The 27,748-nt window shown below is 30.4% G+C and overlaps 3 protein-coding genes across 4 annotated transcripts; 1 reads left to right on the top strand and 2 right to left on the bottom strand.

Moving 5' to 3' along the window:
- Positions 1 to 342: 342 nt before the first annotated feature.
- On the top strand, positions 343 to 20,988 carry LOC114928195 (alpha-tubulin N-acetyltransferase). Of its 2 annotated transcripts, none has more exons than XM_029299293.2 (8): positions 343 to 1,128; positions 7,663 to 7,812; positions 8,709 to 8,880; positions 12,269 to 12,410; positions 14,433 to 14,535; positions 14,616 to 14,703; positions 15,367 to 15,413; positions 18,562 to 20,988. In XM_029299293.2, the coding sequence occupies exons 1-8, from the start codon at positions 1,025 to 1,027 to the stop codon at positions 18,851 to 18,853; spliced, it is 1,098 nt and encodes a 365-aa protein (XP_029155126.2). In that variant the 5' UTR covers positions 343 to 1,024; the 3' UTR covers positions 18,854 to 20,988. The 2 variants fall into 2 exon arrangements, with proteins under 2 accessions (XP_029155126.2, XP_029155118.2); XM_029299285.2 differs by having other exon boundaries at positions 344 to 1,128; positions 18,559 to 20,988.
- Positions 19,617 to 23,013, bottom strand: LOC114928167 (polyisoprenoid diphosphate/phosphate phosphohydrolase PLPP6-like; the record flags this gene model as incomplete). Its single annotated transcript, XM_085484374.1, has 4 exons — positions 19,617 to 21,622; positions 21,692 to 21,791; positions 21,883 to 22,017; positions 22,918 to 23,013. Coding segments are annotated over 4 exons (717 nt in total), but the record flags the coding sequence as incomplete, so codon positions are not given.
- cutlet (chromosome transmission fidelity protein 18 homolog) lies at positions 22,726 to 27,748 on the bottom strand. Its single transcript, XM_085484394.1, has 11 exons — positions 27,341 to 27,748; positions 26,902 to 27,171; positions 26,689 to 26,830; positions 26,407 to 26,593; positions 25,909 to 26,333; positions 25,591 to 25,833; positions 25,158 to 25,498; positions 24,767 to 25,008; positions 24,080 to 24,342; positions 23,696 to 23,993; positions 22,726 to 23,573 (listed from the first exon to the last, which is right to left on the bottom strand). The coding sequence occupies exons 1-11, from the start codon at positions 27,420 to 27,422 to the stop codon at positions 23,364 to 23,366; spliced, it is 2,703 nt and encodes a 900-aa protein (XP_085340520.1). The 5' UTR covers positions 27,423 to 27,748; the 3' UTR covers positions 22,726 to 23,363.

The raw sequence follows: 27,748 nt of genomic DNA, 5'->3' as shown, positions 1-27,748 counted from the left end.
CTCTACAATTACAATAATTTTCATTTATTAAATTCTGAAAAAAATTCCGTGTAGCATCTCGATGCACAGCTGTTTATACTCGAGTAAGTACGGCCCTGACATTTGACGTATGTGAAATGCGCGCGCATTGCTTGGCGCGCCGCTCTTTTACGGGAAAAATTGAACGTAGATAGAGACAGATTCGTACAATAAAATAAAGCTCGCGTCGATTGTTGATTATTTTGGCGATTAAAATTCGCACGCGACGTTACAAATTGCCCGTAGCGATCGTTTCTTTTTCTCGTCGACCTCCACTTGGCGGAAACAGAGCCGGGCGACCTACGTCATCGTCGTCCGCGCGCGTATGGTTCGGAGCGCAGCGTTGACATTTCGAAAGCGCGCTGCTTCGGAGCAAGCGAACGTCAGAGGAACGTCGGTGTTTCGCGAAGGAGGGACGACGCGGAGGTGGCGGAAGACTGGCTATTGCGCTCGATGAGGAATATCAGTCGGTCTTGGTGAGCCGTCAAGTGCGTGCGCGAGAATTTGCGATCGATTCTCGCCGTGTCTCGTACATTCGGGCTGGAACGCGAAACTAGCCTTCGCAAACGATGCAGGTGGTGACGGGAATAAGAGTGATCGATCATCACGCTGAGGGACGCAATCCCGGGTTTTAGGGTGTGGAGCAGCAAAATTAGGAGCAGGATCGACCCACGTGACGATTAAGTAAGATAAGTGTCGATATTCGAAAGATACGAGAGATTCTGCACCGGTGACAGGAGAGCGAGAGAGAGAGAGAGGGATACGATCGATGTTCACGTGACAGTCAACAACGCGGCGTGAAGTTGTCGCTAAAGGGTGCGCGGACAACGGCCATATTCAAGGCGAGCCCCGTGTGTCTCGCCCCGGGTCGAAGACGCAGACAGGGTCGGGGAAAAAACATCAGTCTCGCGGCCATCCACCGAGACGAGGCAACGCGACGACGTGATAAGGACTAGTTGACGAGGAAGAGCGGTGACAGCGAGTGGCTATTCTCACAGTCGCCGAGATGGAGTTCAAGTTCAACGTAAATAAACTCTTGCCCAGAAAGATCAACAAGGTCACGCATAACTTGCTGCCGGAAGACTTCAAAGGTGATCGTCGCGAGTTGAAGTGAGTACTTGCTTAAATATTTCTTAAAACTGCACCCTCGAGAATAATTAATGATATATGCTAGATGATACTTCATGGCCATTTTTAAATGCCTCAAACACTCGTGCGCGGCTTGAATAATGGCGAGTAACCTCTCTTTCCGGCTTTTCTGTCGGTATGAATATTTAAAATATTATGGTGTGTGTGTGTGTGTGTGTACACACACGTACATTATTTATATTTCAGTATTTTTGTGTCAGTGACATTTGATGACAGTTCAGAAATTTTTTGCAGAAATACTTTTTTCATATGAGTATTTAAAATATCATATATACACACATATATTATATATTTCAGTAATTTTATATTAATGACATATTTAATGACAGTTCAGACATTTTTTGCAAAAATAAAAAATTTAAATATCTTGAGGATATTATACTTATATGAGTATATTTAAAATATTATGTACACACATATATTATGTATTTTAATAATTTTGTGTTTATAACATTTAATGACAGTTCAGATATTTTTTTGCAAAAATAAAAAAATTTAAATATCTTGAGGATATTATATTTATATGAGTATATTTAAAATATGTACACATATATTATATATTTCAATAATTTGGTGTTCATGACATGTAATGACAGCTCAGAAATTTTTTGCAAATATACAAAAACTGATTATTTAAATATATATATATAAATATCGCGAGGATATTTTATATGTAAGAGAACCATTAATATTGAAAGAATAAAATAATTATATGAAAGATAATCAGAGGAAGATATGTATATATTTTATTGAAGAAATTATTCTGAGAAAATTAATACAAGATTTTATTTAAAAAATTAAAAAGACGAATATAAAGATTTTTTCGTGTATTTTACTGTCCGTTAAATTTGATCATATTGCGTTGCTTCTTTTTATACTCGAGACTTGAAATTACACGAATCTTTTGTCCGAAAAAAGAGAAAAGAACGAATATACGTGAAGGTATTGTGTATCATCCATTATCGTCAAGGTTACGTCGGTGATCGTAATATAATGGACATGTACAACCGCGGAACTTTCACTACGCACATTAATGGGATAGCAATCTGGCTGTTCAGTGTCATTCTCGGATCTCTGCAAATTCCTGTAGAGTAATATTTTTGTTATTAACACAGTTTTGATTGTGATGAAAGGAGAAAGATAGTATAATAGCAGTAATAAAAAAATTTAATTTTGATCTTTTTATTACACTGCTATTATATCTTTCTTCTTTTATATTCACGATTCATTATGTTTGTTGCGATTGATTCGTGTAATAATTAAAAGTGTAGATCGTAATGGCATTATATTCTACAACGAAGAGAATTTTCTCTTGGAATTTACCCTGAAAATCATGATAATCGACAATATGAATGGAAGAATTTTATAAGAGTTTCTCTGATTAATATTTTCCACAATAAACAATATTAATTTGTACGTATAGTAAATTTTACTATGTACGTAGTAAAATGAATCGAACATATTTTATATCTTATTGTAAATATTAATATTTTTTATTGTGATAAATATTTAATCAGAGAAACTCTTATATAAAATTCTTCCAATACCATATTGTCCCACGATTACCATGATTTTCAGGATAAATTCTAAGAGAAAAATTATCTCTGTGTATCTTTAATTTGAAATTTCTCATAACAAAACCTATGATCTGATGATATATAAATTATTTTTAATAAATTGCATGAAATAATTACATGAAAATTATTTTATTTTTCATGTATATCCAGCGGGAAATATTATACAATAAGCACTTTTGTTTGTTATTAAGTGAACTATGAGCACAAAGAGTCACGTGAGAGCGCGATAATAAATATCAATTTTCTCACGCGTTTATTTATATTCAAGCAAACGGGTTTCGTAATATTTTGTATGCGCGATGCGTCAGCCACCGATTTACAGATGCGATATATGTCAAACGGCGCGGAATCTCGCGTGGCACGTCATACGTCAGATCCATCGTTGAATCGCAAAGTGTCTAGGTAATTGCCGTCCAACTAAATAGATGTAAATCTCTCATTAAATTCCCCAAGTCGGTTTACTCTCTTGAAAACATTTGGCCGGTCTGATTTAATTGAAAGTGGAATATCAGAGTAAAAACATAGGAAAAAAAATAAATAAAAGAAATTTTAACTTAAAGCTCTAAAATCGAAATTAAATTTTGCAAAGATACAAATATAATATCTTCCAGTCTTCGCTTAATTTTACATGCAAATTTCGAGATAATTGAGACGTTGTAGAGAAATAACAAGCTTTATGCTAAGTATATGTAATATATGTATATGATAAATTTATTTTCACGTATATCGAGAATAACGATTTTGGGCGATTCTCAGACTATAGTGAGAGATCTGCGATGTTCAAGAACACGAGTCGATTATATGGACTCGTTAGTCGATGACGATATTCCTTCAATCATTGCCAAATGCGTACTCTGGAACAGAGCTGCGAATAATTTGTGCAATTATCATCGCATCTTAGGACATGCTTCTCGATTCCGTATTCGATTCAACTGCGTTTATCGCGGTATCTTAATGAAAAAATATTGCACGCGATAATTAGCAGAATATGATGCGATCTTTTATATGATGTATAATTACAAATTACGGTAACTTGTTTATCTACAATTAGTTCCGCACGATATTTTTGAATAAACACACGCTGACAAATATCATTAATATACGGTACAAAATTATGCTACTGCTGCTGCATGAATGATTAGCGAACAAATATATGCTAATGTATCTTCAAATCCGCTGTTGATGATGATCATGGGATGACGAATATGTATTTAGCTGATTGAAAGATAGCGCTTGAAAGCCGCGGGGAATATATATATATATAATTATATGTCACATACCGTTTATTTATTAAGATCTAGGTCGCGGATTACTTCACGCAAACGATTTCCACGATAAAGTCTAGATAAGATTCCGCACACACGTTTGCTCAACCCATTTATTACAAAATTATAGTACTCTTATATAATATGTGTAATCTATATAGCGTGGCTTGTAAATTACTTCTCCAGACATATTTTATATATATATATATATATGTATATATTATATTTCACCAAAATCGATACAGCCGGACATTTTAAAATTCCAGGTTCTCATTAAATGGTTAATTAATGTCATGTTTATTTAGTAAAGAGAGTTCAGATAGTAAATAGCTTCCGTTCAACGAGAGAACGGGATTATTTTTTTTGCCGCGCGGGAGAACTTCGCGAGAAACGCCAAGTATAAATGAGCATTTTGGAATAATAAATCGCGAGACGGAGACGGAGATTTCTCGCGGATTCTCGGTTCAAAGCGTCCCGTTTATTCGCAATAGCCTCCGTCGAATTCTTGGGCAGTGATTCGCGACGTTCGCGGAAGTTTATGACGAAATGGCTAGAGAACGAAATGCCGTTTTCTCGTGCGACCGCGCCAAGTTGTATACCCGATTATTATGCGGAAAACGTTGTCTCCGGTTGCCTCTCCTTGATAGGAACAGTTTATGTTATTATGTATTTTGCGCTGTAAAATCGGTCGTTGCCCGGACGTTGCGAGTCGTCGTAATCGTCTTTTAATTGATACTTTTACACCGGAAATTGTCGTCAAAACCTCAGCTTTTCGCACTGACTTCCTAATTGCATATGTGACAAGCTAACAAGTAAATATGACATGCTAAAATTATATATATATATATATTATATTTTATTATTATTTTATTATATATTTTATATTATGTCATTATTATTATACATTATATAATATTATAATATTATATAATATATAAAAATAATGAAATAATAAAATATATGTATATATAAAAAGTTATATCGATTCAAACAGATTTTCAAACTGAAAGATTTATAATAATAAATCTGCTCTAATGAAGCAATTATTGTTTAGTTTTATTATTAATATTATTATTAATATAAATATTTAATATATATTAATATAAATTATGATTAATTATTGTTTTAAATAAATTACTAAATCATTCTTTTCGTAGCGATATTTTGTGTTAAACGCGTAATTGGACTCATCCATTATCTCGTTATAGATTAGAAAGTTCAATTACTTCTACATAGATTATACATTTTATCATTTTATTAGACAACGTAAATTACAGGCTTTATTATACATTGCAATTTATAGCCTCGTTATAAAGTATATATAAGTATCATCTACCTTCGAAAGTTCTCACGCAGCTTCTAATACTTTTTTCTCACGAAATTGCTCCCCTGTGAACGATATAAATCATTTTTACTTGAAATTTAGTGCACAATACGAAATTATCTCTTTCTCGATTCGATCAATAAATAATTTGAAATACAATTAGACAGAGTTATTGGAGCAAAGAGTGCGAGTTATATTTACGTACATTCCATCGATGCGAAAGAACGAACGATAAATCGAACTTCCTTGATCACCTTGATCCTTTTTATAGAACCGGGCCAATGACGGATATAACTATTACCGGAATAATGTTACTGAATCATATTAGAGGATGCAATTTTAACCAAGAGTAAAATTAAATAATAAAATGTAGATTACATAATATAAATGTAGTATAAATCCTTCAGATATTCTAGAATATTTTTCTCTAAACAAAAATCAAACTTTTTAATCGTATCAAATTTTCAAGTTTGCAACAAATTATTTTCTATATTATACGAAACATTCTATAATAATTAATAATTATATTAATAATAAAAATTTTTTTAAATAATCCTATAATTAAAGAAGATTTATTATTACAGGACGTTCGATTTGTAAATCTTCTATCTTGAATTGATATGACAAATGTAATATTTTTTTTTCTTTTGTTATTGTATTTTATTCTAATATATATTATTACATTTGTTGTTTAAAAAACAGTTTAGTTGGAGTCGAAAAATTTTTACATATATGATAATTATATCTTATATAATTTGCATCATTTTAAAATTTAAATTTTGAATAAAAGCTTGTCAAACAATGACTTCTTCTGTCAAATTTCCATTGAAAAGAGAGCTGATTCTAGAATTGTTGTTACAGACTTCATTAAAATTAGACAGGCTTCTTGTGTAAGATACTTCCGCAAATTTCACATCCTTGAGATTAGTAGATTTCGCAATGCAGCTTTCTACACATAGAACGGTTGCTCACGTCATCGTCGAACATAATCCATCATACTTTACACCTATAATATAATGACCATAGGGGAAAAGACGTAACACCGATGGAATAAATTAAGCCGACTCGTATCGCAAAGCAAGCGATTGGCCCGTGTCCAAAACTTGAATTAGGTCGCTGTTTGTAACTGAATGATGTGTGTTGAAGAATAATTACGTCCATCTAATTTTCTAACGTGTAATTTCCGTAAAAGAACGGAAATGATCGAATGGCAAAATTACACGTTAAAAAAAATTAAGAAAGATTAAAGATTATACATCAAAAAATGTAGCTTTTTATATTATGTCATTATAGCCAAACTTTTTTTATTTATATAATTATATATAATTCATGTGTTATTATATATGTATATATACATATAATATATATATTTAAAATAATTGTCAGTTTATACATTATTAGTATTGTGTGATGCTTATAAATTATTCTAAATATCAATATTATATAAATATCAATATTAATTTATACAATTAGTGTTAATGTTTAGAAATTTATCTGACAATCAATACTCGTCAAAAATACTTTCTACATTTCGTACATTTATCATGCTACTTTCTACTTCCAGTATCAAAAACGTTTCGTTCTAGATACTTGAGGGAAGAACATCGGGATTAATTTATCGTCTGGAATTAATTAGCATAAATCTGTGAAAATGATGCGCGTATAAAGCATATAAAATGTAAAGACGAAAAGTGGAACGTGGCTGTTTCGCGCTATTTCAGCAATAAACCGCAATCTACGTAGTTGCGGCATTGAAAAACGGCGAAATGCTCGAGCGAGATTCTATTTTTTGTTTGTCTATTTCAAGAGATACTACTGCAGCATATCTATTTTATAAGACATAATTCGAGACTTACGATCGAATCGTGCTCCTTAATTATAAATAAAAATTTTACCATCGGGACTTTTCTTATATATTTTTTGCGATTGTAAATTTAGTATATATCTTTGAAAAATAATTTTTGATTATATTTTTTCAATTATTTATATTATAAGAATAGATAAGAATGTAATTATTAAATAAAATATTTTATATTATATTATCCACATGTGACTATAATTACAATTTTACATGTATATTTATAATTAAAAATAATCAAAAAATAATCAAGAAATGTTTTCTAAATCTAGGATGTAAAACCATATGTGAGCATTCTCGAGTATAATAAAATTTTCATTTATAATTAAAGAACACGCAAATTTTTCGAATAGTTTCTTCACATATACATATTATTTATTTTCTACTCGAAAATTTATTCGATAAATAAATACTTAATCGACTCTAACAAGATGAGATGTGTAATAAATATCTTTTTCCTCTTTTTTTCAGCGAATGTCAAAGACTATTAAGCAGAATATTGGACGATATGGGCGAGGCATCGGCGAGGGCTCAAGGACTCAACAAGCCCATCACCAGCGCCCTTAAACTCCGGGACACAGATCACACGATTTATCTGCTCGTGGATAATGAAGCAAACAAGTAAAGTTTTTATCATAAATCTAATTACTCAAGATATACTATCACATCTGTGGAATAATTAACGCGAGATCTCTCGAGTATACATGATTGATATTGTCTCTGACTCTTTTTCCCGATATATTTTTTTAAGAGTTTTAATTTTTGACACTTAAAATGATGAAAGCAAAAATAAGAGTCCTTTATCATCTCGCAACCATTAGGGAAATCGAGATACTCGAGAGATGCGCGTTGCGGATTTTAAAGTGTTACGGACCAGAAGTGGGTGTTTCCTAGCCAAGGGGTTAGAACCTCTTGCAGAACCGCCTGATGGATCGATGCTGAGCTGTATGCTGTCTTGACTTTACGAATATTCAGATTTCCTAAAACTGCAAACGATACTATATATCTCTCTCTCAATTCTCAATTTTCTATTTATACAGCTCGGCTAATCTGAAAGCTGTTTAATCAAGAAGCAATATAAGACTATTACAGTGTAATATCTGAAAATTATTAAACTAGCTTTCGGGAAAGCTTTCTACAATTTTGCATCAATTCCCTTTTAAATCAAATATAAGGAAATATCAATTTCTCATTGCAATTCTTCAAGTTGCAATATATGATTTATTATTTTAATTAAGCCTTGAATTAAAATATTATTGTAAAAAATATACATGATTAAATATTATAAAATATGAAATATTATAATTAAAAATATGTTAAAATTTTATAGCAAATGTTGAAACCTATTTGTAAATGATGGAACATTCCTTCGACGAAAATGGTACAAGATACGCGTCAAACCAAACGTGTAGATATTACGCATCATTCATTAAGGCCACGTAATACATTACGTCCTCGAAAGTTGTCGTGCGATCATGAATTATTCGTGTAAAAATCATGTATGTTTTGTTCCGCAGCGGACTGGGTAGCGTGGTGGGCTTATTAAAAACGGGCTCGAAGAATCTCTTTCTATTCGACGAGATGGGAGAACATTATCAACTGCAGGCGAGATGCATCTTGGACTTTTACGTGCACGAATCACGGCAACGTATGGGGCTGGGAAACATTCTCTATCAGCACATGTTATCCGTAAGTTCGAAGCTAATATTTCTCATCAAGTATAAAATTGTTAAAACATTTCAGAGAATTATTACACTTATAGTGTAAAAAAATATCACGAAAGAAAATGCCATATTTTATCTAATACTTTTTAATATAATTTTTGATCTAATATGTAAAAGAAGCTCTCTCATAATTAGTCATTTTATTATATAATGGCAATTTGATATTTCTAAGATAGCTGATCTCATCAAAGTCGATTTATAATTAATGACTTCTTTCGATAAAATTGTGCGTTAACGAGTTCGCGAGAAACAGGCCGTTCTCACGTGAAGAGAGAGTTTCCGCTATACACGATACGGACTCCCTCGCTCGAAAACAAATCTTGCGATGCACCAGTACAAGGCATAATTACTTCCTGTACGGGAGCAGAAGGCGTCGCGCGCGCAACCACGATTTAAATCGCTATCGTCAAACTTCGTGCGAAGCAAAAGTAATTTGTGATTACATTACGTTAGTGACGAAGAAACAGGACTAACAGGATAGTAATGACATTTGTTACAGACAATTCCTAATCATCTCACGCGCGCAATACACGTTTTTACGATCCACATTAGTCTTAATCATTTAATCATTCGAACAAGACAATTGCTCTGCAAATTTGGAGACTTTGTTTAAATTCGGTAAAATGGAAAATTGCGGGTGCTTCGTCTAAATGTTTCGCGAGAAAAATATGAGAATTGTTGAAAAGAGTGCGGAATATTCCTTGAGATAGAAACATATTTTATACAATGTATATCGATGATAACATATCGATACTTCGAGGTTTATCAATGTTATAGTTTACAACAAAATTAATTTTGCTATCTGAAATGCAATATGCAATATATATATATATATATATATATATATATATATGCATACATTAATTAATTAATTAATTAATTAGTTAATCTAAAAATATATAATACATATGTATATGACATAAAATATTCTTTAATGATTTTGCTATTTAAATATTTCTATTATTATGCGATCTCATGCATAATATTTTTATTAAAATATTTATATTATTATTTCTAAAAATATTTAAATTACTTGAGAAACATCTCCATACAAATTTTGATATGATACAGCGGGATACATAAATTAGGGCAAATAACAACTTTCAATGGGATCCATGATAAGTCACAATTTGTTTCTTTCAAGTCTTCAAGTAACGCTTAAATAACAGAGAAAACCGGAAAATTCTGTAAACCGCTTTTCGTTCCGCTCGAGAACTCGAAACCCTGAAATCACGTGAGGACAAGTGCACAGAACTGTAACGAAAAGAAGAGCCATTCCCTTTTTCTTCTTTCATTTGATAAATCTTGTCTACAACACAAAATTTATTCGTGCATTATAAGCTTTGTTGTGAGAATACAATAGAATACAATAGAATTTCAGATTTAACTTTTTACAAATATATATATTATTTACTGCTTAATAAAATTTTTCATTTTATTCAAATAAATATTTGAGTTTAATAATTTCTATATCTTTTTATTGCATGGAGAATTTTGAAAAAAAATAACGCAAAACACGTATTAAATATAATTAATTTCTCATACGCAGAGGATAAAAAAATTAAGATGAGCTATAATATAGCGAAATGCCAAATTAAATAGTTAAAAAATTATTAATTTTATATTTTTTTATTTACACTTTGTCTTAAGTTGAAGTAATTAATTAATGTAACGAAAAAAATATTTAGGAATAAAATAGTTGGAGAAAATGAAATCATACGCCCAATCGTGCACCGAGGTCAATGTGTCATCATGCTCAATCGTGCTCAAAGCACTTGCTAGATTTCCGTTATAAATGACACGCATCGGTTACGAACAAAATAAAATCTGAAACGCAACACTCGACTATAAAGTAATTCACAATCTCATTATTCGTAATTACATTGCTTCGTTATACATCACATTATATTTGAAATGAGTCATTCGAATCAATTATCATTAATGTGTACAACATGAGTCATCTATTAAATAATTTTTTCTTGAAAATTGTTAAATTTTTTTATAATTAAATTTTATTTGAACACAAGTAATTAAATAAATAAATTCTATTCACCAAGATCGTCAATGTTAAAAGTTAAAAACACTTATATATAACAAATATAGAAATTTCTAATCATACCTTAATTGAGTAAAAATCAAATCTAATATCCCAAGAATATTAATAAGATTTTCGACGATAATTGATATAAATCTTCCTCTATAATACAGAGACGGTAAGGCCAATTTTTTTCGAGAGTAAAGAAAATGATCTAAGATTAACTAATCACATAAATATGATATATTATTCTAACGTTGATGTTGATAACATCTGGAATTTCGCAAATTACGTTGTAGAAGATCGAACTTTCTTATCTCGCGTGGCCGTATTAATTTTATACCGAATGGGCTGTTTTGCGGTCTAGCCGCGACTTTCTTCAAACCAGACCGTCCGAGATATCGCGCGTAAAATGCTGAGCGATCTTAAAACAGACGCGTGACCAGAAGTCATTATACATAGAGGTAGGCGGGTGTTACGCTCGAAGGTAATCGGCAAGGTGATTGAACTCGACAATAGTCCGTTTGTTTCGATACGATTCCTACCGATTCTTTTTTTCTTGTATATCTGGCATTATTAGTTTTCTCCTCTAAGCTTGCTCCTTTCATGTAGAACGATTATTTATTATCGGAAACTCGGTTCCGCGATAAATCGCTCGACTTGGCTCTCGTCCGAACTCTCGTTAATAATGAAAGTTAATCACACTTACACAGCTATATTATTCAATATACACGTGGATTTATGCTCCGTCGAAACTTGTCAAAATCCTCTCTAGATTATTAAACTCTACCGAGTTTAAATTCTATTACACTAAATATAATATTAAATAAATCAGAAATTTTTTATGCACAAATCTACACTGAAAAAAAACATTTGGTTACTTGACCAAATCTTTCAACTAAATTGTTTAGTATTTAAATATACGTTTTGTTAGATTTAATATGTTACAGTTAATTTAAATATTTTTATATGTTTAATTAACAAAATATAATATTTAGTTGAAAGATTTAGTCAAGTTAATAAATTGTTTTTTAATGTAATAATCAAATTTCTTGATTTTTTCTTTTATAAAGAATTAAAATATATATTCTTTGAATTTTGTAAGATATTTGTTCAACCGATTTGAAATAATAAATATTTTTATTTCAAGTTTAGAATCCGTTAAATGGATATTTTTTTTATTTATAGCTTTGGATGTTGTGTGTGTAAATGTTGATTTTGATATTATTAATTAATATCTTTATTATTTCTCTTTCATTTATTATATTCTTCTTCATATGCATTTATTTTACTCTTAATCAAACGATTTTATTCATAGGAGGAGAACATTAGGCCAGTAAAATTGGCTATTGATCGACCATCGGAAAAGTTTTTAGCTTTCCTACGCAAATACTATGGACTCTTGAAGATCATTCCACAGAATAATAAATTCGTCGTTTTTGAAGGATTCTTCGACGACGGTATGTAATTACCTCTCTACATATTGCCATTAAATTGTACGTGTATAACAGACCTTATTGTTAGCAAAATATATAAGACTGATATTTTATGACATTACACATGATTCTTATTTTTTATCGTTGTAAGTGTCTGTGATGAAAGAGTCTTGTATAAGAAAGATAACTAAACGATTTTGCAATAATTCTATGTTTGCGATTAACACTCGTACAATATGTTTGTATTCATTTATGAGTAGAATTCTCATAATTATTCCGCCTTCGTGGTTCCGAGTAATGAAGGGTGTACGAAAATATAGGGCGTGGGATGTAAACAGAGAATAAGGAAAGGGAGCAGACATAGAATTTCTCGTTAACCCTGTAATATTAGGGTGAGCTCAAAGAGGACCCTCTACCATTTTCGTTTTGTCGGCACAAATTACGACGGGAAATGAAATGGAAACATATTTTGTATCAAGGTGAAGTCATACCCAAATACGAATGAGACTCACCACGTGAAAGGCACAATACATTTCATTTCTCTCTTCTTGCAATAAAGCAGCGACAGCTACTTTCGGCCAGTATCATTTCGTGACGTGTGCGGCCAAAAATAAAATCCCACGTCCGTGAATCTGTCGACTATCTCGCGAAATATCTACGTTGATCGTTTCTTTTTTTCGCGTTTATACGTTATCAGAGAGATATATAGGATAAGCACGATTTTCATATATAAATAAATTATTATTTCAAGGTGAGACAAAAAATTCTGCGATAATGACCCAGTCGAAAGATAAAACTTATTATTACAAATTAAAGTATGAATAAATATATAAAATTATATATTAATAATATATTAAAATATGAATAAATATTATGATTATTTTTAAAATAAGTATAGAGGAATTTAAAAATAATTTTGTCGCGTCTAATATCTGTGCTTAGCTCATTTCCTTGAATTTGTATTTATAAATTAGCGAGGATCCAATTTATATTATTAAAAGAATATTTTCTCTCCTTTCTTTCTCAGAAATGAACGATTCAATTCCTTTTTCACTTCTATATGATGCAGCGAGACTTTCGCAACGTCTTTCTCGCCCGTTGTCAAGGTGTACAGACACAAGGTCAGATCTGGTACGAAAGGTCGAGCCGCCCTACGGAACGAGACAGACGTTCGCGTCCTAAATCGGTAATACGCGATCGGAGCGGCTCGAAATCGCGGCCAATGTCGCACTAAGGACGATTTATACCTCGACTATGTCCACGATCGATCAAGTCCCGTCCGTAGATGTCGAGCCATTGCTGCTTGATTCACATTTATGCTGATTATGCGCGATTCGCTCCAATTTTGCTGATAGCATTTCTCGAGAAATCGATGTCCTTGCTGTACTTCGTTTATCAAAAGATGAAATATTCAATGCGGAAAGGGAGATATGTGATCGCGATAATGGATGATGATATTACGATAGACGATAGCATATTTTGTGGTAATTATATTGTTAAATGTAATCGCAGATAGAGCTGCTTAAAACAGCTTAAAGAGTAACATGATATTTCTAAAGAGTCTATACAAAATTAACTGAGAGATAAACAATATTTTTTAATGTAATAAAAAAGAGAGAAAAAAATTAAAACACATATATACAAGTTAGAATCTTGAAGATTCTTTTTTGTAGCTTATATATATATCAAAGCATATCAAAAGAATACAAACAATATATTTCTATAAAATAAGATGTTTCTAAGTAATTTTTTTGAAATTTTCAAAAATACTCGAATTTCGTGAATTATTGCAAATTCGCAGCATAAAACAATTATAAAGAAATAAAGTTAATTTTTATCAATTTTATTGAAAGTATTTCTGAGTCAAATTTCGAATAAAATTGAAATTGAAATTCGAAAGTATATTTGTTGAATTTACGTTACTACGATTATAAATAATGTATTAGAGATGAAACATTTATTTTTATATCTCTTATCGAAATGTCCCTTTAAAAAAATTCACAAGCAATATTGGATTCTCATCTATCATCGTTTTCGTATTTGTAGAGTGCCGAGATGTGAGGAGCAACAGATACAGCCTACCTCCCAGAACGAGCTTGGACGACGGAACGCCGGGGAATAATAACAATAACGGGAAGAACGGTGCTAGGTAGGATTGCGAAGCGACAGATGCGAACCGTGACGTTGCAATTACCATGTAGAAAAAAAAAATCAAATTTCGCTTTTCAGTCTCAACGGAGTCCCGTACGTTACGTCCGTTTCGCGTAGCTCGTTCGGTAGATATGCCGCGGCGCGACCGCCCTGTTCTATGGCAAACGTGAGTACGACAACATGAGGAAATATTGGAAATTCTTTTCTCGTTGTTGATGGCATGCTATACTTTTTTTGTCATTCCTCATTTCAACGCGTGCACTCCACACCGTAGTTCTATTTATATATATCTAATTTTTATTTAATATTATAAATTTATCTATAATATATATATAATATAAATTTATATAATGTTATGTAATTTCATATAAATTATGTTATATAAAATATTATTTATATGAAATTATATAATATAATATTCATATTTATATCGTAGTGCGAGAGACTTTTGCAAGTGTGTTGATATTTATTAAAATGATGATTGAATTTTGATCTTGACAAATTTCAAAAACATTTGTTTCTAAATATAAGATTATATATAGATATTATTTCGATTATATACATATTTAAAAATTGTTAAAATGTGGTATGGCTTGCATTTATTATTTTTGATCACTATGAAAAAATGAAATTGCACATAAAAAGCACATTTTTTTGGCTGAACATATATTCATGGAAAAATCCTTCTTTGCTTGAATTTAATGCGTACAGCTCTAATTCGGTTTTTTTTTTCTTTCTCTTTTTCTGTTCGTCGTAAGTCTTTATTTTCTTAACATCATAACACAACTGCTAGTGACTAATCATAATAAATATTGACGCTTTCTTCTAGATAATCCATAACACAGCGATGCTTGGTCAATCAACCGAGCGTACCGGGTGAGTAAAATTCACACAGTAGTCTGAGATGGTCCACAAAATCCGAACCTGCAAATTGCTTGCTTTAATTGTCTTTAATATTTAATATTTAATATATTGAAGATTCTACATAGAAAGTGATTATGTGTAATGAGTATTGCACAGAAATGTTATTGTATATAATATTCATTTAGTTGAGATTTCTCTCTCTATCTCGTCCTGTGACAAACAATTCTCTTATAGTTGTGCAATGAAAATTCAGTTTTTAAAAGATGCTGAGAGAATTTCTTCAGCGATAAAGAGATAGACAATTGTTTAATAGATGTAATTTAATTACTTAATAGATAAAACAAATTTAAAGAAAAGAAAACGAGACTGTGAGAGAAGAAAATGTATGTGTTACCTGCACTTATATTTATTTTCGCATTGCTTACGAGCAAACGTTAATGATCACCGCCAAAGCTTTAATTAATCTTGCTAAAAAAGTGCGTGCTCGACATATTTCCAACGCTTTTAGATGCTTGATTCGAATAATTCGTTGTGATAACGCATTGCGTTGATGATTGTCGATTCGTGCGTTTTATTATTTATTGCAATATCGGAAAATCCGTTTAATCGAGAATTTAATTGGACGTACAATACGATCTCCTGTTAATGCTCAGTCGCTGAGACAGCTTGCCGAAATATATAATACTATTCTTATACTGTGAATACATAAACGCCATCGCTTGCCAAGGTATGTCTAGGCGGGCGATAAATATTTCCGGGTCACCTCGATCACATTCAAGTTTCGAATTTTGCGTTCGGTGTTAATTTGAAATGAAACTATTGATCTCATCGCAAAATATATTTTATTTAAGAAACGTATAAATAATATATATATATATATATATATATATATATATAAAATTAAACTCTTACTGCAATTGTTGATATTTCTAAATAAAGCAAATATTTTTGTAGAACATTTTGATATAATATCTTGCGATAATATTAATAAATGTTGTGTTCATTATTCTTTAATGCTAAAAATATGTGATATATATAAAAAAATGGAATCTAGGTGATCTATATATCTTTAATTTGCCACAATATGTTAATTCAGTTGGCAAAAATGTATGCGCGGATTTTAAAAATGTCCAAAATCTATACAAATCATATTACAATTAAATTGTTGATTCCTTGAAAGAATCATTTTTATTGTACATTTCTATCATATATACGTGAAAAGACTAAATTATTTGTGTACAGTTGATCAAATTTATACTTGCGTTGATTAGTAATGACAGATTACAGGAATATTCTATACGTAATGACACGAGATATGTGTATATAGTAATAGAATTATAATTTAAATATTAATAATATATTGACATGAAAAAATTATTATATCGTGAATATTTGTAATATGTGTAAATATGAATTAGTTGCACAAAAGGAGATAAAGAAGAGAATGAAAGATAAGTACAGAAAATTCGAGAAATTGTGCCGAGCTTTTTTTTGGCGTGCATAAAAGTTAAGATTTATTTTTTTATATTTCAGTTTAATTTATATAATTTATGAGAGAAAATGTATGTTATATTTATTTAATATTTTTCCATGTAAATTGTATTTTATAAGAATTTTCGTCTTCCTTCTGTAATAATTATAGCAATAATATATAAAAATTAATAAAGATTTATTCGCTGATTTTCTGCGCATATAGATTTTGTTCTAATTAAATACTTTTATTTCTTCTTCAATTAAAGGGATAATAAAAAGATAAAGAAGAATCTGAATATTTTTTAACTTAAACTGTGCATAAATAAAATGATTTTTTAAAATTTTATTTGACATAACTCATTCATAATCTTATTTCAGCGTTTCAAAACAAAATCGTATAAACGTATAAATACATTGAAAATTGACATTGCTTGTATAAAAAAAAATCAAACTGCCAGCTGTCTTTCCAATTTTGAAATTACTGAACAAATTACATTTACATTCACGCAAGAATACATTTTTTGGTACAGTGACATCAACATATAATGTAATTATGAATGAAATAAACTAAATATTTTTATAATTTGTAAATTTACTTTTAACAAAAGCAAAAAATTTTTTTAATTTTTCTATTCGTTTAATCATTTTTTTCCGAATATAGACAATAATTTGCTCCTATTTTACATTTCATATTTAGTTTTATTTTGTATAATTTATTTATTTGCGTACAATTTTTTAATGTTTTCCATATTTGTCAGCTTGAGCAAAGCATGCTTACTTTTTCAGTGTGCATACAATTATATGAAATAAATGATTGTACTTACTATGTTATATGTATAAGAATAACTGTGTTATTTTAGAATATTGTTTTACTTACAGAATTTTGATAAACTATTGTCAATGTTAATAAATATTAATTTGTTTTTTTTTTAATTATATGTTATGCGTGTTAAAATAATATCCATTTTTTACTGAAACATACACTGAAAAAAAGTTATTAAATTAATATAAATATTTATTTCAATACTGCCTAATAAATTATTTATTTGAAACAAATAAATATTTTTACATTAAATTATTATTAATTTCAAATAAATAGTTTATATTAAACAGTATTGAAATAAATATTTATTCGAATTCAATAAATTTTTTTTTAGTGTACAAAACTTAAAAAAAATTAAAACAATCGTAGCTAAAACATTGATTCTCGAAATAGAAAAAAAGGAAAAAATCTATAAGCTCGAATTTTGTCAATTTTTTCTCTTTTTCTCGATTTTTGAATTACATCCACGTTTTTCTCAGAGTTATCACATAAATGCAATAAACATGAAAAGTCTTCCAGAGATATTTATTTAAATCTGCGTGAAACAAAGAGACGTGTAATGTCTCTATACAGGTTGTTGCCAGTTTGCTCTTACTGGTGTCAACTATGGGTGTCCGCAGAGGGAGAACAAGAGGAGGCATTTGTCTCTCCCTCTTGACATCATTAAAAAAATTAAGCATTGGCTCTCCTCTTGAATAAACACTGAATTTATTTGTATATTTGAAAAAAAATTAAATTTTAAAAAATGAAGAAAAAAATACCAAATAAATTGAATTCTGTCCCCTCCTGGAAAAAATCCTGCGGACACCTATGTGTCAGCTGTGACGATCTGACATCTGACAGGCAAGTTGATTTTTCCAGCAGTAGCGATAGCGGTAGCGTATCGCCGCCTCCGCCTTTGAAGCTGGAACGACCGCGCTCTTTAAGCATCTACTCCGAGGAGGAGCAAAAGCAACGTAGCCTCGAGATGAACACCGTCCCGACGCCGATCGTGCCGGACAATCAAACCAAATCTTTCGTCCCTATCCTACTGGAGGCTTCCGAGAAAACGGAGAAGAATGTAAAGCCGTCGCCGTCGTGCGGCCAGGAGGTGACCACCGGCACCAATCAACACGGGCATCTGGATCTCAAGTTTTATCATTCACCCTTATGGTGAAGCGATCAAATTGATAATGCATAATTTCCTTTCTCTCTCCCCCTCATATTTAAAGAAAAGGACTCGTTTAAATCGGATCCGCTCGACCTAAGCATCATCTAATTCCGCTCGACCTTAGCATCATCTAATTAAATCGAGAGACTCTTTCCCTATAGATTAAGTAGGATTATAAAATCTAGTCAGGGGAAAAAATTTGTAATCTCTCGCTCGAGATTATATAAGACATTGCGATCCGTAAACACGTATTTATAAACTTCAAGTCTTTTTCTATTCTTTATACTGTATATGTTTCTGGAATCAGCGAAGTTTTTTAAATTATTTCTGAGATAAACTGCAACGATATAAAATAAAAGAATCTCTGATGTGAAAATAAACAGATATAAATTTTCAGATCAAAGAATGTTATTTAATTAAATTGAGGTAATAATTAAAAATCTTAAAAAGGGAAAAGGGAGAATAAAATTTAAAAAATTAAAATTAATAGAAAAAGAGACATCTAAAAATCTTTATAACTTTATGCTTGAGATTTCGAAGAATAAGAAATCATTTTTGTAAAATAAATGCCCACTCATCATTTTCAATATTCGTTTATTTATCAGATAAATATTCATCATATGTGGTGTGAATGTTATTTAATTAAATTGAGGTAATATAATGGATTATATGTATTCATTCAAAAAATGAATTAATAAATATATAAAAATAAAAAGTATAAAAAGTCCATGATAATGAATACTGATAAACTACTTTTTGGTTTGAAACATTGTCATAAATATAAAACAATGTTACGAAAAGTTTTAAATTATCTTGTTGTGGAGGGACCTTATGTAACAATATGTATTAAAATTTTAAGACTTTTATCACGAGGCAGAGAATTATCGTAAATTCTTTTTAAATGGATTTAGATTATAGAAAGTTAGAGAAAGAATGATATTAAATATATATCTGTATATTTGTCAAAGATTTATGTCGCAACTTTATTCTTCATATATAATGATCTATTTATATCAGATATTCACATTTATATATTTAATGATATAATTTTAATATGTGATAAAATGGTAAAGAATATTTCAATGTAAAGAAAATTAGAGAAAATGAGAAGCGGGTCGAAAAATTTTGTATTGTTGAAATCTTGTTATGCAGGATGTCTCAGAACTCGCAAAAAATGGACATGTTATTTTTTTAGTGAAACTTAGCATTCTGTTTTCTTTTCTATCTAACGCTGTACCTCAATGTGAGACATAATTAATGTCGATTATTTATTTATTTATTTATTTATATTTAACGGGGAAGAAAAAAACATGCAGTATTTCGCTTCGAATTTGAGGATTGATTGATATTCACTACAAAAAATATGTATATGCGCACACACATAATGCATACATACATACATATAAACACACACACATATGTAGAAACAATCGCTTGTGTATGCGTGTATACGTCTTCAGATTCGTATAAAACACCTTAGAAGAACGCATGATAAAATTAGATATTGTATCGATAGATATTAGAATTGGCACACACATATAAGTACATACTATGTATAAGTAAATATGTACTACATGCAAGTAGAAAGAAGAGAAATTAGGGCCACAGCGCACACAGGTACATTAGCAAAAATTCACATTATCTATCAATTGAAGACTGTTCACATGAAATTGTACCATAACACACATTATATCATGCGTAGTGTGTGTAAAGGCATTTACATTAATATTTCAGGATGTATAATCCAAATAAAGGAACATTCTACAGAGATTATAAGGACTACAGTTAAAGAAATGGAGCAATATCATCAACTAGTCATCAATATGATCCAATATGTCAATAAAATATTCGCTGGGCCATCATTGTTAGTATATTGTAACTTCCAAATTGTTACTCTTACATGAATGTATAATGTAATGTAATGTAATTATTGATATGCAAGGATACAATAAGCTTGGAAAACATTGGATACTTATATCTGTCGTTTCAATTACACAAGAATTTTATATAACCCATAGAGAGATCTATATACAACATGCTTATAAAAAAAGGAGACATTTAGAATAACAAATGCATGAAAAATGAGAGGTATATGTGTCTTGTTTTGGAGTAAGAGAAGAAAATAAATGGATAAGGATGAATACTCGTTTATCTTCTACAAAGCACCTTTTCTATATTATAAAAAATATTGAATGTAAAATATTTCTTCTAAACTAGTTTCTTTTCAACTCTATCAAACTTTTGTTCGTTTATATATTACATGTATCATAAATTATTTTGATAAAATTATGTTTAATTAGTCAAACATTCATCACACGAACTTAACTGATATAATATGATATAATATAATATAAAAATACTATCTAAAATATAGAAAATAACAATATTGTTAAACATCATATTCTGCACCAGATGTTTTCTCATCAGTAATCCACGAAACTAAACTGGTACAGGTCTCTCGTTCCAAATATATATATCCTATTAACATACCTTCGAAAATACCTAGAGCTATTCCTGCGAAAATATCGACTATATAATGTTCTCTCCTCAGAAGCTTAGACATGCATATAGAAAAGGACCAAGCTAACAATGGCAGCACACATATTAGAGGAACAGGCCATATGTTGAGAAAAAAATATGTAATAAATGCCACACGTGCCGCATTTCCAGATGGAAAAGAATCTTTATCGTGAGAAAGATTGCCATCAGTTGTAGGTCGTCTCCTTCTCGTTATTGCTTTCAATACAGCAATTAAAATAATATCTAGTAATAAACCTGAAACATGCATGCAATTTTTCATGTTAATATAATTCTTAAATGTTATTAATTTCATTTTAAACTTACCAATTGAAAGATTGACTTGCATCTGATAAAAATTTGAATTGGTGAAGGTCCAAATTGATACGAGAATAGTTGACAGCCACACTACACTATGACATGATATCTAAGAGAAAATGAAAAAAATAAGCAGATAAAAATACATATATATTATACAATTTTATTTTATTTTATTAATATAACATAATTAATTTTACCTTTAAAACTGTATGATGTGTTTTTAGTTGCCTTAAAACTGAAAATTGCTGTGCCCAATTAACCAAAGCATTTGTTAAATAAGCATCAACCGCTAACAGTGTCCTTAATGACGATGGGACTTCTCTTTTCTCCTCCTAAATACAAAATAAATCTTATATACATACATCCATGTAAAAAATAAGTAAAATGGATCAGTACACGTAATAGTCTATTTGAAAGAAAAAAAGTACATATAAATTTTAAAAAACATATATAAATAGAAATACATATATGTTGCAAAAATTAAATATAATATAATTAAATACAATAATGAATTGCAAGAGTGAAATGGCAGAAATAAAATAAATAATAGACACAAATATGATATAGGTTATACATAATCAATATCATATATCATTTGCATATTTTCTTAGATTATAAATAATTTTTTTAACGTTATAAATAATCAATCATATACCATTTATATATCTTCTTCCAACTAGAATTGAATAAATAAAATAATTGGCGAGTAAAAGAGTCCAAAAATCTATCACTTTAGCAATTTCACATTTATGCACTTTGCAAAGAGAATAAAGAGTAACTCTTTATTCTAATAACTCTTTTCTCTCACTCTTTATTCAGTGGTTTTATAATTGTGTTCCAACGATGATCAACGTAATATCAAATCAAAAATGCTGTCTCTGTATGAGCTAGCATAATCTTAATCAATATGGATATATACACATCACACACAGACACACACATCACACACATACTATATATTCAAAAAGATATGTCAGCATCTTTACAGTTACTGTTTGGAAAATCACATGCGGAAAGTTTATACTTTTTTTAATAAAAAGAATTTGAATTAAATCTTATATCACTGCGATTGCAATAAATGTATAATTCTCCAATTTGCAGAAGAAATATAATGTAATAATACATACATCAAAAAAGAATAAAATTGCAAAATGTGAGATTAAGCAGACTTTTTAAAGGAATAAAGGCTCAAAGATAATATAAATTGTAATAGAGTCACGATTTTGGACGACCTTCACGAAACTCGTCGGACAGCGAACTACGACCACGATTGAATTCACTATACCAGCGATACACAGTGGTTTTTGATGGAGCTTTATCGCCAAAAGTCAAATTAAGTTGATTGACGCACTCTTGTTGTGATAATCCACGTCGAAAGTCGTAAAAAATCATCGCACGAAAATGTTCACGATTCAGTTCCATTTTTTGCCGAGACGAAACTTTCAACTAAATATAAAATAAACAAATAGCGTCCGTATGACAAAATGTTCTAAGTACGTATATCGTCAAAAATGTCAAACTTTACGATGGAACCGTCAGATAGACTCACATGACATCAGTGTTGCCAATTCCCGAAATATAAATAGTGACCCTCGGGTAAATGTATGTAATAAAATTAATTTATTATTAAAATTCTCAATTTGATGTATTATTGTAAGCTGCATAAAAATATTTTTATTTACAAGAGTTTCTCCATGAATACACTTCGCCGAACAGCGTTATTACAACCTTCTTTATATTTGTACCATATTCCATGTTTTGTTAAAATATTCTGCATCAGGGAATATCCTTTTTGCGATTTTGGAGAAATACGATTTCCCATTTTATTTTGCCTCTGAACATTTTCGTTTTCATTCGTAATAATATTTCCGAAGAAATCTTTGTATACCTAAAATTTTTACATATAAAATGAAAGAAAAAATATATTGTTTAATACACTGCATACTATAAAATATATAAATCTTTTAATTGTATAATATGTGTGTAAGAAAAAAGATGCTAAAGACTTACTACTTCCTTTAACGATGTCGCACTTTTTCCGGGTTTTGCGCTATTCGGTGGATTAGAAGATTTATCCTTATTATCTATATTAGAAGATTTATCCTTATCATCTTTATTATTTTCTATAACTTTGGGCTTTTCTGAATTTATCGTATTTTCTGACAAGCTGACTCCACCGAGTCCCATTAAGATACTTGCTCGCTTTAAACGTTCAACTTCCAGTTCTTGTGCAATTATTTGCTGTACCGCATACGCGAGATAGCGATGCGGATTGCAATTGGGAAGAACACCAACTTCCAAAATATTACTAAAAAGCATTTATGAATTTTAAATAGTATGCTAACATAAACATCTTTGTGTATTATTTAGTATTGTGTCATTATTGCAACATACGGATCTAAATTATAGATGTAGCCCCCTTGAAGATTCTTTTCTTGCACAAATGATAAACCAAAATCGAGCATCACATTTACTATTCTAGCAAGATCGGCTTTCTCCTTCGGCGAATATAAATGAGAAGGCACTGTCCGTAATTTAGGCGCTAGGAGATCCGGTAAAAATCCAGCAATGTCTGTGATTAAAGTGAAAGCATCGCGTCCACACACCCTTCGTATCGCTGTTAAAATACCTGTGTTTTTTGCAGATTTCTGAGTTACCTAAAAGAAAAACGACGATGTAATTATATATATAAACGTTTAGAATACTTATTAAAGTATATCAATCAATTGTAACATCTCTATCAAAAAATATAAATATATATATATAATTATATATATTATAACAGATGTTATAATTATTCTATTTATATTATTATATAATTATTATGTAATAAATATTATATATATATATATATATATATATATATATACACATATACATAATATATATAATTAAATATTATAGTATATATAATACTTATATATAATACTTATATATAATTTAAATAAGCTCCTACGATTTTTTCTCAAAGGTATAATATTAGTTTTTGAAAAGAATTTACTAAATAAAAAAAGAGAGATACAATTTCTGACCAACTTGAGTATATCTTTGAATTAAAATTTTCTCTTAAATAATACTTACTTCGTTATTGATAGTAGGAAAAGATAGTTTCACTTTTTGTGTTCGCGCAAGATTCAAATGCCATGCTATAAATCCGTAATTCGTGTACGGCATAAGTGACCAAATTTGCTTGCGTAGAACAAGTGATGTTACTAAATCGTAAAATTGAAACCATTCCAGAGACGTGGATATGTTACCAAGTTTTTTATCACAGATTTCGGGATAATTATGAAATATTCCTTGTGCCAGTTTTTCTGATTCACCTAAATAAATAAATATATATCTTTTATTTAGATCAATTATTAAATAATTTTATTTATATCAATCATTAAATAACATTTACGTTTCTAATAGAATGTAGGAAAATTATAAATGTACATTGAAGTGTATAAAATTAATTTGATAAAATTACCATTTTGCACTGTTCTCATAATATTCTGAATTCTTTCAGGTACAGCAACCACCCCTCCTTTGTTGATAGGAATTGTTAATATACTTTTCCACGAATCAAATAAATTCTTACGAGAGTCCTTCAGGCCTAGTGATATATTATCTTTTAAATTAGCGCCACCCATATACTGTAATGCTCCTACACAAGCTCGAACATCACAACCGGATCTTTCTGCTATTTTTACAAGATCACCAAAGTCTACGTTTAACTTTTCCTTTCTCGCTATCTCCATTAAACGCTCTGCTAATCTTAAAGGACTTACTTCGGGCACCGGAATTATTATAGCAGCGGCTCTTAACGCTCTGTGTAAAATCAATTCAGTTAAAATATTTCATTCGTTCTCTTTTAATTCAAGCATATTGTTATTCTATTTTACTTCTAATTAAAAAATTACCTTAAGGATGGTGCATACGGTTCATTACAGATGCACACCACAGGACGTGCACAACCATCAGATGTTTTCTCCGATTGTGCCTTGCCCTTTTTAGTTTTCGTTATTAATTTACCTTGGACGAATTTTAAGAGAAGTTCGATAGATGCAGCCGGTGCACCATCAATCTCATCAAAAATTAAACAATTTGGTCGGGGATCCGCGCCTATTACAGCTTTCATCTCCGTTGATGCAAGAAGGATCTGTCTGAACCAAGAATTTTATATAATTTTGGAATGTAAGTATAGTATCAAATGTGCAAGTTGCACAATTATGCATTACCTAAACGTATCTGGACTTCTTTCATCACTCGCATTGATTTCTACGATATTATAACCAGCATGTCTGGCTGCTATATGCGCTAGAGTAGTTTTTCCCAATCCAGGTGGTCCACTGAGTAAGACTATCCTTTTTATTGGATATCCTTTGCTATCCACTTCCTCGATATCTTTTTCGTCATCGATATCTTTTTTCTTTCCAAACACAGGTGTTTGTTTCTTCTTCGGTTTCGGAATATTTCGATTAAATACTATTTTATCCCAAAGCTTCAGCCAATATAAGAGCTGTCTGTTGACTGTTTCGTCCGAGAGTAATTCTAAATACGATCGAGGTCGATATTTATCTACCCATAATTCGTCGTTACTTATGTTATTAGTATCACTCAAATTGGATGCTGCTTGTACTGATAACTCATTTTTGCTCGTCATCTGTAATGCAATAAAATATCATTACTATAGTAAAAAAAAAGTAATATAAAGGAATATTCCAAAATAGACATACAATTTGTTGCGCTTGAACTTTCAATTGATTATAAGGTATTGACAACAGATTAGTAATAGGTTTTTTGGACTGTTTAATATCGTTTCGTGCATTTCTAACTCTGATATATAGGCGCTGGGAATCGTACAACCTTGTGACCGCCACAAAATTCCAGGGTGGAACTCGTAAAGAAATAGAATTTTTCTTGCTGCATTAAACATAAACACAATATAGATTAAATCAGACATGATATTCTATATTATATAAATCATAATGCTAAGTATATTTCACTAATTTTCTTACTTCTCATCATATTTTGTTTTCATCACTGCATCCCCATCATGATCATGTATCAATTGTCGTGCATCCAATATTTTTTTAATGACATCTTCAGGTTGATCCCAACGGAGCTTCTTTTCTTTTGGTCCATCGACAAGATCATCAACTAAAAAAATGCAGTTTTCTAGTAATATTCAATAAATAATCAAGCTTGTAGTTTTCCATCGATTATCATACCTGAAGCATCTGTCCCTAAAAGATCGGAAATGTCGCCAAACAACAATTCTTCATAATTACGCTTTTTACTAGTGCTAGGTGTACTATCGCTGTATAATTCTTCATAACTATGTTTTTGTTTTTTATTACTGCTAGATACATTGTCGTCAATAACTTTATCAGAGTTAACAGAAACGGATATTTTAATGCCTGCTTGATCTTTGTTTCTGTCGTGCTGTCTTGCTGTTCCAGATACTCCACTAGGACCAGGTTGCGTCAATCTTTCTAGTTCTTCACACAGATATTACCAATATTATGTCATTTGAGTTTAATAAAATATTAAATAAAATATTCAATAATTAGCGAAAATAAGATATAGAGTGTAAAAAATATAGAAAGATATTAATTTCTCTTTGCATTTTAATTAAGAGAATTGCAATATAAATTATAAATAACTAACCCTCCAATTCTCTCAGAGCTTCATAATCCGCTTGACAGACAAAATCGAAATCATCGTCCGGATTTGGAAATTCATCAGCCATTTCAGGAATTTAATAGTTAGAATCAATCAAGACTTGAAAGTTAATTAAATGACTGACATTTTTATAACAATATGTACACAAAACTTTATGTGACGTTTTTTCCCGCTTTTTGTCACATTGCATATAACAGGCACGCGCGAAGAATATAAATCGCCCTCTCGACGTGACGATTCGAATCACAATGGAAAACTACTAATTTGTGCTGGCAAATAAAATTGCATTCATATACCAGAAACGCGAACACACTTTCTATTTTAGGCAATTTAAAAATAGATTTTTCTTAAAATATGTATATCAATTATTTTTATATATGTCATCATGATAGG

The sequence above is a fragment of the Nylanderia fulva genome, unplaced genomic scaffold (genome assembly GCF_048542155.1).
Source record: "Nylanderia fulva isolate GAGA-0341 unplaced genomic scaffold, ASM4854215v1 Scaffold3, whole genome shotgun sequence".
Taxonomy (NCBI): Eukaryota; Metazoa; Arthropoda; class Insecta; order Hymenoptera; family Formicidae; genus Nylanderia; species Nylanderia fulva.
Note: the sequence above shows the minus strand (reverse complement) of the source record. Positions and strands in the feature narration are given on the sequence as shown.